The 12,092-nt window shown below is 35.8% G+C and overlaps 1 protein-coding gene across 1 annotated transcript in view; it reads right to left on the minus strand.

Moving 5' to 3' along the window:
* LOC111421734 (probable cytochrome P450 49a1) overlaps positions 1-12,092 on the minus strand; it is a 38,872-nt gene that overhangs the window by 2,760 nt on the left and 24,020 nt on the right. Inside the window, exons 2-6 of the mRNA XM_071200559.1 lie at positions 10,847-11,093; positions 10,597-10,713; positions 10,474-10,550; positions 10,214-10,421; positions 10,008-10,161 (exon numbers count right to left, since the gene is read on the minus strand). Coding sequence (XP_071056660.1) covers positions 10,008-10,161; positions 10,214-10,421; positions 10,474-10,550; positions 10,597-10,713; positions 10,847-11,093 — 803 coding nt within the window. The remainder of the gene's footprint in view (positions 1-10,007; positions 10,162-10,213; positions 10,422-10,473; positions 10,551-10,596; positions 10,714-10,846; positions 11,094-12,092) is intronic.

Consider the following 12,092-nt stretch of genomic DNA (forward strand, 5'->3'; position numbering starts at 1 on the left):
TTGAGGGAAGAGGAGATGGATTGGAGGCAGGTGCTGGGGGAGAGGGCGAAGGGAAGGAGATGGATGGGGGCGGTGGTGGCAGCGACGAGACGTAAGGTGACATGTATAAGTTATAAGTATTGAAACAATAAATTATTATTATATCGAGACAAGTACTGTGTAGAAAAATGTGGATGCAATTAATACTTATGAGGGTAACCTCGACAATTTCATCATTCACGCTTGTCTTACTCAATTTCGCCAAGGAAAAACTCAAAATCGGGCAATACAATCACTTTGAAACTTTCTCCGGTAGTGTTTGGATTTTAAGCCGATGTTTTCTGATTCCCTCTTGCGCTACTGTGTCCCTTTTGTCTGTTTTTATGGGTTTTGCTAGAGTTGCTTTTTGTATCTCTGGGTTGTAGTGGTGTTTCATTTTTATGATTTGTTTATACTATGAAGGTTACCATGTTCTTAGAATCTTGTTAAGCGTTTGGTGCAGTTGATTTATTCCGCTTTTGCTGGCTATGTTCCACAACGCTCCTCCGTAGGTGGGCACTGGTAGGATGGTTGCCTTGAAAATATTTATTCTGTTCACTATGTTTTTATTATTATTATTATTATATTTATTATTATTAAGTAGGTTGAGCTTTCCACTCTATGTCTTTTCTGTTTATTTAAATTTTTTCGGGATTAGGTTTTTTGGTGACCTTGTGTATGAACATGACTGCTCCTGTTTTTTCTTCATTTACTCAATCCTCCATGTATTCATGTATTTCATCATGGTATCAGTAGCTTCTTGTAGTCGGTTTTTAATGAATGATTCCTGCCCGTGGTGTATATTACGGTGTCGTCTGCAAACTGGACGACTGGACGAACTGGTCGGCGTTGGAATGTCCGAAATATGATGTTGAATAGCGTTGGGCCTAGGACGGAGCCTTGTAGGACTCCGGCCTCTACTTCTGTTCCTTCCGAAATTGTATTTCCTATTTTGACGTGGAATTTCTGTTTTGAAGGTATGACCTTATGATTTTGGTTAGTCTTGGTGATATGTTTGCTTTTTTCATTTTATAGATTCGGCCTGCTTGCCAGACTTTATCAAAAACTTTTTCAATGTCCAGAAAGACCGCTCCAGTGTATAGGGTAGAAGGCTAATAAGTCTGTAGAAGGTTGGCTGATCTTTTGGCTTGTTTTTTTTTGTGTGTTACTATTGTGATTGCTGTTGTGTTATATGTTGTCGTAGAAGTCTTGATCTTTTACCTGCGCGACGATGGGGTTCGGGCAGAATTGTTTTCTGAAAGCGGCAGTAAAGATATTTGCTTTCTCTTCGTCTGTCGTTGAAATTCTGTTTTCGGATTTTAGTTGTGGGATCGTCTGTTTGTTCCTTTTCTCAGTTAGTGCTGCTGTCATTATCCAAAGTGATTGGTCCTTCGTTGTTAGCTTTTTATTTTTTTGTACCACTTGTCTTGGTTTACTTCGTTAATGTTTTTGTGAATTTCCGTTGTGATTCTATTAAGTTTATTCTTGGTGTTTGGGTCTCTTGTTCTTACATATTCTTCTCGTATGAGTTTCTTCTTTTCCACACATTTCTGTTTTAATTCATGTGAGAGTTGAGTTTTGTATGGATTTATTGTTGTCCTGCTTATTGCCGATATTGCTGGCGCATCTACTGTGCCTTCTTCAAGGTTTGTTATTGCTGTTTCTAATCTTAATGTTGAATTGATCTGTGTCTTCTTGGTTTTTATTATTTCTTTAAACTTCTTCCAGTCGGTGGTTTTGATTAGTTGTTTTTGATTTTCTGGTTGGACTTCTACTTCCATTACTACTGGGTAGTAGTCTAAGAAGAGCTCATTTATTATCTTCATTGTTATTCTATTATATAAGTTTTTTATAAGAACTGTTCGCTGTATAAAGAATATGAGTTGGCTCTTCTGGGTCGATGACCAAGGTCTACGTCCTCGGCAAGAATTTTTAATCTTATGCCGTGTGTGTTTGTGACGCTGCTGTTCCAGTCTGGGTGCTTGGAGTTCACATCACCAGCTATGATTGTCGCTTTGTTTGGGCAAAGTATTCCTTTAAATTCTTCTTCTACGCTGCAAATATGTTAATATGTCCCTTCTTGGTATTAACTTTGATGCCGTTTGCGTTGAGGTGTGTAATGTTCGCGATTAGGAGTTCTTCGTGTTTGATTTGATTTGACACGATAGCTGCTGTGCCTCTTCCTTTTCTTCCGTCGGGTCGATCCCTTCGATAGACTTTGTAGTTTTGTATGTTGAATCGGTTGCAAGGCTTCCGTGATGTCTCAGAGACCAGTAATACGTCAATTTTGTGTTCTTCCAGGAAGAGAGTCGTTTCGTTTTTTTTCAGCCTTATGCTGTTTGCCTTCCAGAATGCTACTTTTAGAGATTTTGTATATTTGTTGTTTCTCATTAATGGTTGAATATTTTAATTATTTTCTTTGTCTTTACGAGGAATGTTTTGAGTTTGGTGCAGTCTTTCGTCGTATGCTTTGACCACACTTCATGCACTTGAATTCACCGTTGCAGTTTTTCTGTGCGTGTCCAAAGAGTTGACATCGATGGCACTGTATGATCTCTGTTTTTCGGTCTTCCCCATCGAAGGAAGCACAAAGGATAGCGATATCGATAACGTCCGTTAAATACAGCTAACTAATCTCGGAGGCGATGGATACCATAAACATAGATAATTTTGATGGGGTGAAAGGGTTCATCATAAGATCACATAAGAAATCCTGTCCATTAAGAAGGAGCCCGGACAAGTGCTACACCAATTCGTGGTGGAACACTGAGTCAAAACATTTAACAAAGCAAAAATATCGAGAAAAGAGGAAGACTGGGAAGTTTATAAACTACACCGGTCCAATTATAAAAAAAAAGACAAAGGAGGAGATTAGCTTGGCAAAAATTCTGTGAAGATATTGAGGACACACCGTCGGCTGCAAGGCTAGCAAAAGTGTTCATCAAGGACTCACAGGGGACTATAGGAATCTTCCAATCCTATAGAAAGTATATGTTTACTAATGACCTGTCATTTTTCAGGGTGTACCTTTACCGACAACCGGATATGGGAAGAAGAACCTGTATGGAATCTAAAGGTAGAGGACTGGAGGCTAGCTAATCTTGTGGTGACTGAAACCAGAGATGGCTGGGGCATACAGTCCTTCTCACCATTTAAATCTGCCGGTCCTGATGATATTCTACCTGCGCTACTACAGTGGCGTATGGCGGAATTACTACCACACCTACTAAAAATATACAAAGGTTACTTAGCATTCCGCTATGTTCCCTTATCCTGGAGAGAAGTAAAGGTAGTCTTCCTCTCCAAACCTGGGAGGAGAGGTTACACTGATCCAAAATCATATAGACCAATCAGTCTTTCCTCATTCGTCGGGAAGACATTTGAAAGGCTATGTGAAAGATATATAAGAGAAACGACACTGGAATATTTTCCCCTGCACCCAAACCAGCATGCATACACTTTGGGAAGATCAACAGAAACGGTCCTACAAGAAATCGTGGGAGTTATCGATAGATCTTTGGCCTATAAAGAGTTCACTCTCGGAGTGTTTATAGATATCGAAGGGGCCTTTGAAAGGACAGCTTTTCATACAATTAATAAAGCCCTTAGAGACAAAGGAGTCCAGCCTGCACTAGCGGACTGGATTCTAAATATGCTCTCCAAAAGGGCTGTCCATAGTGTAATTGATGCTAATAACGATAACAGGGTGGGGTCCTATCACTCCTGCTGTGGAATCTCACCCTGGACAGCCTTGTAAGACAACTGTCTGCTGAAAAATTCAATGTCTTCGCTTACGCAGACAATCTAGCCGTTTTAGTTGACGGGAAGTTCGAAAAAGTTTCGTCCTATGTGACCGGATGCAAGCTGGACTGAGAATCATCGAACGCTGGTGTCGAGACAATTCTCTGTCGGTAAACCCGAATAAAACAGAGATTAGAGCGTCCTGGCTTTGCAAAGTTCCCTTGCGCTTTGCCAATGAAGTGAAGTATCTGAAGTTAACTCTGGATAAAACGCTGACTTGGAGACCGCACATCGAAGGTAAGATAAATAAGGCACGCATTGCGTTCCCTCAGTGCAGAAGGGCCGTTGGGACCTCCTGGGGTTTAACACCCAAAATATCCTTGTGGATATACACTGCCGTAATGTTAACTTACGGCACTGTAAACTGGTGGCCAAGAGTTAGAAATAAAACGATTGTTTTGCAACTCAAAAAATTGCTTTCAAAAAAATCTGGCTTGTCTATACGTTACAGGCTTATAAATGTGGAAAATCGACTAATCGAAAATTGACTGGTGCTTCAATTTATTCCGTCGAACCAACAATAAAAGTTTCTAAACCGCTGGGAATTTGGCCCACCGCGCTTCAAGCAGAGCTGGTGGCCAGTTCTCTGGCGGCTGAGGAAATTTCCAAGAACATTAGTAACAAAAAAATTATAATACAGGGTGTTCCGTGACTCGACCGACAAACTTATACCATATATTCCGGAATTATTACATTCCTCTTTATTTCCAAGATATCGAAGGAATTAAAAAAAGTGATAATTAGTCTTGACGATTTAACGTTTGATAAATTAATGATTTTGATGCTGTCTGAAGCAGTTTTAAATGCAGTTGAACCAATTCCTTCTCCCAGTATTCGTAGAATATCCCATACAATGGGAATTCCTCAAACCAACGTATGGAGAATTCTGCACTACGATGGACTTTATCCCTATCATTTACAGAAAGTCCAGCATTTACTTCCTGCGTTACGGATGAGGCCTAGATTTCAAGGAATGGTATTAACAACACACATAATTCTCACATCTGGACGGATCAAAACCCACACGAAGCAATCGTTGTTAACCATCAATATCGTTTTTCCGTCAACGTGTGGTACGGCTTGTTGAATAATCAACTTGTTGGGCCTCATTCTTTTGAAAGACGTCTTAGTGCAGAAACTTACCTTAATTTTTTGGAAGAAGAATTGCCGAATTACATAAAAGATAGTCCTAGAAGCTCGTCTTGGGATGTGGCTCCAGCAAGATAGGGCACCATCACATTTTGGGAGACAAGTGACGGTAATTCTTAATCAAAATTTTCCGGAAAGGTGGATAGGACGAGGTCCAGGACGATGGTCCTGTACATTGGCCAGCTCGGTCACCTCACTTGTCGCCTCTAGATTATTTTCTATGGGGTTGCCTCAAATCTCGTACGTATAGTAGTAGTGGTAAACCAGATACACGCGAAGAGTTGATTGACAGAATAGTTGAAGCTACTAATTCGCTAAAGAAATTAACTAGCAACTTTTTATAACACGAAGGATAGCTGCATATTTAGAAAATGGCGGTTCTCATTTTGAAAAACTGTTGTAATTTTGTGTTAATTAGTAAATTAATAAATTTTCTATTATCATTTCTATTTGTTTTTTGTTCTTTTTTATTTTTATTTCGATATCTCCGAAACAAAGAGGAATTCACCTATAGGTGATATACCATTTTTTGATCGTAATGACCCCCGCAATATATGGTATAAATTTGTCGGTCGAGTCACGGAACACCCTGTAAAATATACAGATTGCAGACAAGCCCTCCTCTCGCTCGGGCGGTATCGCTGTTCATCCTCGTTGCTTGAGGACTGCCATAACAGTCTTTGTGAGGCAGCCGCTTGCAATGAGATTACGAACTGCTAGACAAAGGGTAATTCGGGAAATAAGCTTCATGACATTGTGGACAAAGTGGCAAGGAAAGCTGCAGGCGAACCTCCGGGGTCGCCAGAACCATTCATTACTCCAACAATAAGGTCTTTAATAGAGCTTCAAAAAGAGGAAACACGTAAGAAATTTCTAAACAACTAGTACAGGATACCAGGATGTCGCCAAGCCAAGGAAGCTCTGATGTACCCTGACCCTAAATGAACAGATTTATTTATGAGGTTGTCCAGGAAGAACCTACGTTTGGTCATAGGTCTAATCACTGGATACTGGCATCTACAGAAGCACTTACTGAACTTGAGAATAAGTGACACCGACATCTGCAGAGGATGCGGTGAGGAGGAGGAATCGGCGGAACACATTCTATGCGACTGCGTGGCCCTCCTAATGCTGACCAAAAGAGGGAAGTAAGTACAGGGTGTCCCGTTAAGCGTACGGAGCGGCTGTATCTCTAGAACGTTAAGGCCTAGAGGTTTGGGAAAAAAATCCTTATAAGCAAAGTGACCAAGAGAAATAGCTGGAAATTATTTTGAAGTTCGTAATTCGACCGCTAGGGGGCGTAACTGCCATTGAGAAACATTAAGTTCCCGCTATCTCAGAAACTTAGACGATGAGCTATAACTTTGACAACATCATTTAATAGCTTGGATAATACCGCATCGCTTTTGTTTTGCGATATTTCTGATATGTGTCATAATAAGGGAGGGGGAGGCCAATGCGTTTTCATATGTTTACACTTTAATATTTCCTAGACCATTCAACCGATTTGAATATTTTCGGTGTTGTTTGAAAGAGCATTTTATGCTCTTTTTAAAGATATTTTCAGTAAGACCAAACGGTCTTTTTAAAGCAATCTGTTTAAAGCAAACGCTTTAAAACAAATGAGCTAGAGGGCGTTATCTGCAGCGATTACATATTTTTGTGATTTTTGAAGAAATGTTAAATGGAACGATACTATTTACTTCACAGATCCTTAGTCACCTTAAAATTTGCTAAATTTTAGTGAAAACCGCATCTCGATATAGCCACCCGTTCTCGAATTATACAAGAAAATGTTAAAAACTCGAACCATCAATCGGATCCTTTCTGAGATAGCGGGAATTTTATGTTTCTCTATGGCAGTTACGCCCCCTAGCGGTCGAATTACGAACTTCAAAATAATTTCCAGGTATTTCTCTTGCCCACTTTGCTTATAAGGATTTTTTTCCCAAACCTCTAGCCCTTACCGTTGTTGAGATACAGCCGCTCCGTACGCTTAACGGGACACCCTGTACAAGGGATCTGCTGAGGTCAAAGTGCTGCGGGCGGTTCAGCCCGCTTTCCCGCGAATCCAGAATCCAGCGTCCGATACCGAAGACGAAACAGACTGCAGGCCGACGACTGTCATTAACTGGTCATCATATTCCGGCGAAGAACTCTAGGTCCAAAATGCAAACAGGGTTTCGAAATAATTATGTAATCGTTATTTTGACTTCAGAGTTAAAATATTTTTGATAAGAATACGTTTTTGTTACCGAATATATGTCATGTTTTTCATAGAATATACATTTATTTTAAGAGTCAGTCTTTGAAATTTATTTACCCGAGTATATTCCCATTTTGGGTAAATGCCGGGTATATTCCCAGGATATTTAGAAAAAAAATATTTACCCATCACTAGATTCAGATCACTAGGGTCGGCGTACCACTTATAGCCAGTTTAAGGATTGCAAAGAATTGAATTGTCGTTAGGTGCTATGATTCTTAAGGATAGATAATATAGTTTTTTTGCGATCATTGGTGGAAAAGTATTAAGAAAATAAAACGTAAATTCAAGAAAAAACATAAAAAGGAAAAACTACCGTTTTTCCTATTATAGCCACTTGATCACCATTTATAGCCTGATGTATGCACTATTAATATTTAGCCACCATACTTAATCTAAACTGAAATTATTGATAAATTGGGAATTTAATTGATTGAAAACTACTATATAAAGATGTAATGATTTGAAAAAGAAGTGCAACGATTAATAATTATAATATATGTATATTTAGATAGATGTATATAATAATATCCAGACTCTTTCTGCGTGACTAAAAACTTCACTGTCTTCAATTGAATCTCTTGAACTTCGGCAAACCAAGCTCTAATTTTTTCTTCGTTGTTTTTGACTTATTCGAGGATAACGTTTCAAAAAGGATTCCATTACCTTCCTGGTGAATTGTTTGTGAAAGGAATGTCTAGACGGTTCTTCTCCAATATTTGCTGAACAGAATACATTAGTCTTTCCTTGTTCACTGGAAATCCATGGCTCGCGTTTGCCAATATCCAGTATTCAAGTTGATCTTCAATACCCTTACCTACAAATAATATAGCAATCAAACTGCCAAAACATGGGCTACTATTTGACATTGATTGGCTATAAACACTGCTGTCCAAGTAAACTTGTAGTTTCTTTCAGAAACAATGTTCTTTTTAGTTTTTAATCAGTGGTTATCTATTATTCCTAGCTAGAAACACCTTTTTCCAACTTTTTCCATCTTTGCTGAAGTTTTATCACTTAACTTATCACGCAAAATTGTTCTAGGCACTGTAAAACTACTACTGGTCTTTGCCACAGCCATTCCATCTTGTTCTACTGCTTGAAGTGCGCGTGCAAGTTGTTCTGAAGAGTATCTATCTCGATCTATTAATATTTTCCTTTGTTTTCTTTTTCTTTTTTGATGGTGCCATTCTCAATAAAATACCAAAGCAAAAACTAACTTGGCTATAATAGGGCCGTTAACGTCAATCGATTAGAAAGACCGTCTTTCAAAAAATCGATAATGTAAATTAAATTAGACGGATTAGTAACGTTTTCACGTTCGAAAATTGTTTAATTTTTGCAATAATTAATGTAAAAGTTTAAAATTCCCCACCCCTGATTCATTGTGACGTTTTAAGTAAGAAGAAAGAAATCACAGACGTGATTTCTTTCCCGTTTTCTTCTGTTTTCTTCTAGCGCATAAGATTCGTAGCATTGTCTCTCTCTAGGAATTTTATTGATTTTTATACGCTCCAATCATACGCTCAAATCTGAGTGACGCGCTACTGAATTCGCGGCCTGTAATTTCAAACTTTATTATTTTTTTTTGGAAAAACTAAGCCTCAGAATCAAAAATTAAAAAATATGGGGTCAATCAATTTTAAAAAACTTTCGAATGAGCCAATAAAAAAAAAATAGTTAACGGCCCTATTGATACATCAATGGTCTAAATATAGCCATATCCTGGCTAAAATTGGCAAACATTTGTCTAAACATAGCCATCTAAGTGACTTTAGCCACTTTTAATTTATAGAAACTCGTGAACAAAAATCACTAAATAAACATATCTTTATAAGCACAAATAAGATATAAATGTACAGACAAACATTTACATAGTGCCAATGTTACTAGACTAATTAATTACAGATTACTTAATACTTAATACTTATTACTTAATACAGATTAATTATACTATTTGTTACTTACCTGTGTTCTTAAGCAAACCGACAAGAATTTAATGAAAACACGACCGGACTGGAAACACAACCACATAAATTTTTAATATTCACATAAACTCTCTGTTGCTATCAGTTGCTAGTTGCTATGCGCTTGTATGACGTCAGGCTAGATTGTTTGATTAACGATTTTAAACCATAAGGGAAAAACCTGGAAAGTGGCTATAACTGGAACAATGGCTATAATTGGTACACCGACCCTACTTACAATAAGAGTGTTCACATTATAATAAACTATAAGCTTTAATACAAACCTACAGCGAATTTCAAGGAAATCTCTAATAGTTGACGGAAAACATTTAACAAACGTAAAAATTATAATCTTTTTCATAAAGTTTTAACTTGTATATATTTTCTATTAGCCAAAGCCAAATAAAAAATGTTATTATCGGAATATTAACAAGAATTCAAACCCACAGTAAAATCAGAAATTAATATTTTCTCATTATTGTTATTATTATTCAGATAACGTCGTAAAATGATTATGATTTGCATCGGTAATAACCTCCCATTCAAACCTAGTACTACTTTCTCTTTTCAAGCACGAATTCAGAAAGATCTCATCATAGAGATTATCATTTTTCAATTGTGCTCTTGAGTCATGCCTTAAAATTAGATACACGAGAAAATAGACGAAGGAAGAGCAATTTACTTTCACTTTGATGGTATAGAAAAAAAACGAAATGTGAAATGTTACTTGTTACTCGACATCATTAAGATTAAAAAGTGATCGTCAAATTTCTTTTCTCCAATAATTTTTTATGAGAAAAAATTACCGTGTCTATTCCAACTAAAAACATGTCCAACGCTAAAATACAAGCCGTTTTAATGTTATTATCCATTTTTAAAACTCGTTGTAAAACAGATGGTTCTTGGTTTTGTTTTAATGATGCGTTTTCTAATGATTTGTTGATGTATTTTAAGCAAATTCTAAAATTAAATTGATTTAGATATTTTATGAGTTTTTAAGTGATTTTTTTACTTTCTTATTGTTTCTAAAGCTTCAATATAGCGTTTAAAAGTTGGGTAATACATTGGATTTTTCATAAAAGTCCAAAATGGTGTTTTTAATTCTAAAATTGGAACATTAACAAAAAATTCGTTAACAGCGTCGATTAAAATTTGTGTGTCTTCCGGGTAATTTTCTTGAAGACATCCCAATTGGACGTCAAGGGCTACACTTGCAATTGCTAAAAAATTTGTTATTAAAATACATAATCTTGCTCATTTATAATTGTTTACATTCCAGCGACCATTTATGCACTTCATTTAAGAAATTTTCAGGTACTTCCTGGTTTAAATCTTTAATTTTTTCAATTCTAAAACAATTTTTATTAACACGAATTTATTAATTTCTTTTTTTACCTTTCAACAAATTCTTGAGCAGCCTTTTCAATTGGTTTCATGTACATTTTAGCAATTCTCGGTTGTAATAAGATTTTATTGACTTTCGAGCGAAATATTTGCCAATTTTCACCATGTCTAAAATAATAATTTTGAAATCAGCTTTCTAATAAAAACCACGAATTACTTCCATTATAATTATAAATTAGAAAAATAAAAAATGCTTTGTTCGCCAGTGTTGTAATTAAAGTGGTTGATAAGTGAAACTTACACTGCAATAACTCCAGCTTCTTCGCCAAAAAAATCCTTTCTATACACGTGTTTATAATAATTCAACGATGGCATTGATGGTCTTAAAGGCATCGAATCTTCTTGTCGAAAAACATTTTCAATTTCATCTGGATTAAAAATAAATAACATATCTGGTTTTCCTAATAAACCATCAACTTTAACGATGTCACCATATTCTTCGTAAAGAGCTTTAGATACTTTATCTAAATGTTCTACTTTGTATTGACCTATTAATAAAAAGAAATTCTGCCTGATTTTTGCAAGATTTAATTATAATTTATTTTTAATGAATTTCTACCAGTTTTTCTTATTGCAACATAATTTGAAGGTGATAGTTAAAAAGGAAAAACGTTTAATTAGAGAGAAAATTAATTACCACATAATTAAATTGACTACATGTTAATTTTGTGTTAAAACAATTTAATTATTTGTTCTGAATATGTTAATAATGATCGCGGTTAGAATATTTAATTAAACGGTAAATGTATTAAATGCTAATGGAGAGTTTCATTTAATGTTTAAACGATTTGGGTGCGTTGGAGAAAGTGCTTTACTAGATCGGAACATTTTTTTTTATTATTCAGTACGCTCTACCTTCGGGTCAATTACACCAGTTGATTTATTCTAATAAGCATCCAACTTTCACTATTTTTTAACGTTTTACTTTTTTCATTTAATTTAAAAATGCAAAACTTTTTATGCAGAGATGCATAAAAATGGATTATTGTTAAGTTTAAAAGTGAAAGATAAATGAAAAAGTGATCTTAGTTTTCTTGTACAACTCAATCCAACGATTTTAACAAATTTTATGCGGAAATTATGATTTGATAAGATTTTTCTAAACATTACTAGATTTTGGTAATTTTTAAAAAGTTTTATGATTTAAGACCACTTTCAAAAACTTGTAAGTGTTCTTAAAAAAGTGCTATTGCGCATTTGGGCTTAATATCTCCAAATGCACTTGTCGGATCAACATGAAATTTTAAATTTGAATTTGACTAAACAAAATCTGTTGTTAACAAAATTTTCAATTGTTTAACTGTCAAACTTTTCAAGATGTTCTGCATTCGGGGGTGTAATGACTTTTATCAAAACATTGTTTAATTAACGGTAAATAAAGAAAAATGGTAAAAATGAAAATGTCAACTGAATCTAGTTACCTCTAAAATTTAATCATAAAACATCAACAAACATGTTTGAGCATTTTTCAAGATTTGCTTGAAAGT

The sequence above is a fragment of the Onthophagus taurus genome, chromosome 11, assembly GCF_036711975.1.
Source record: "Onthophagus taurus isolate NC chromosome 11, IU_Otau_3.0, whole genome shotgun sequence".
In the NCBI taxonomy this organism is placed as follows: domain Eukaryota; kingdom Metazoa; phylum Arthropoda; class Insecta; order Coleoptera; family Scarabaeidae; genus Onthophagus; species Onthophagus taurus.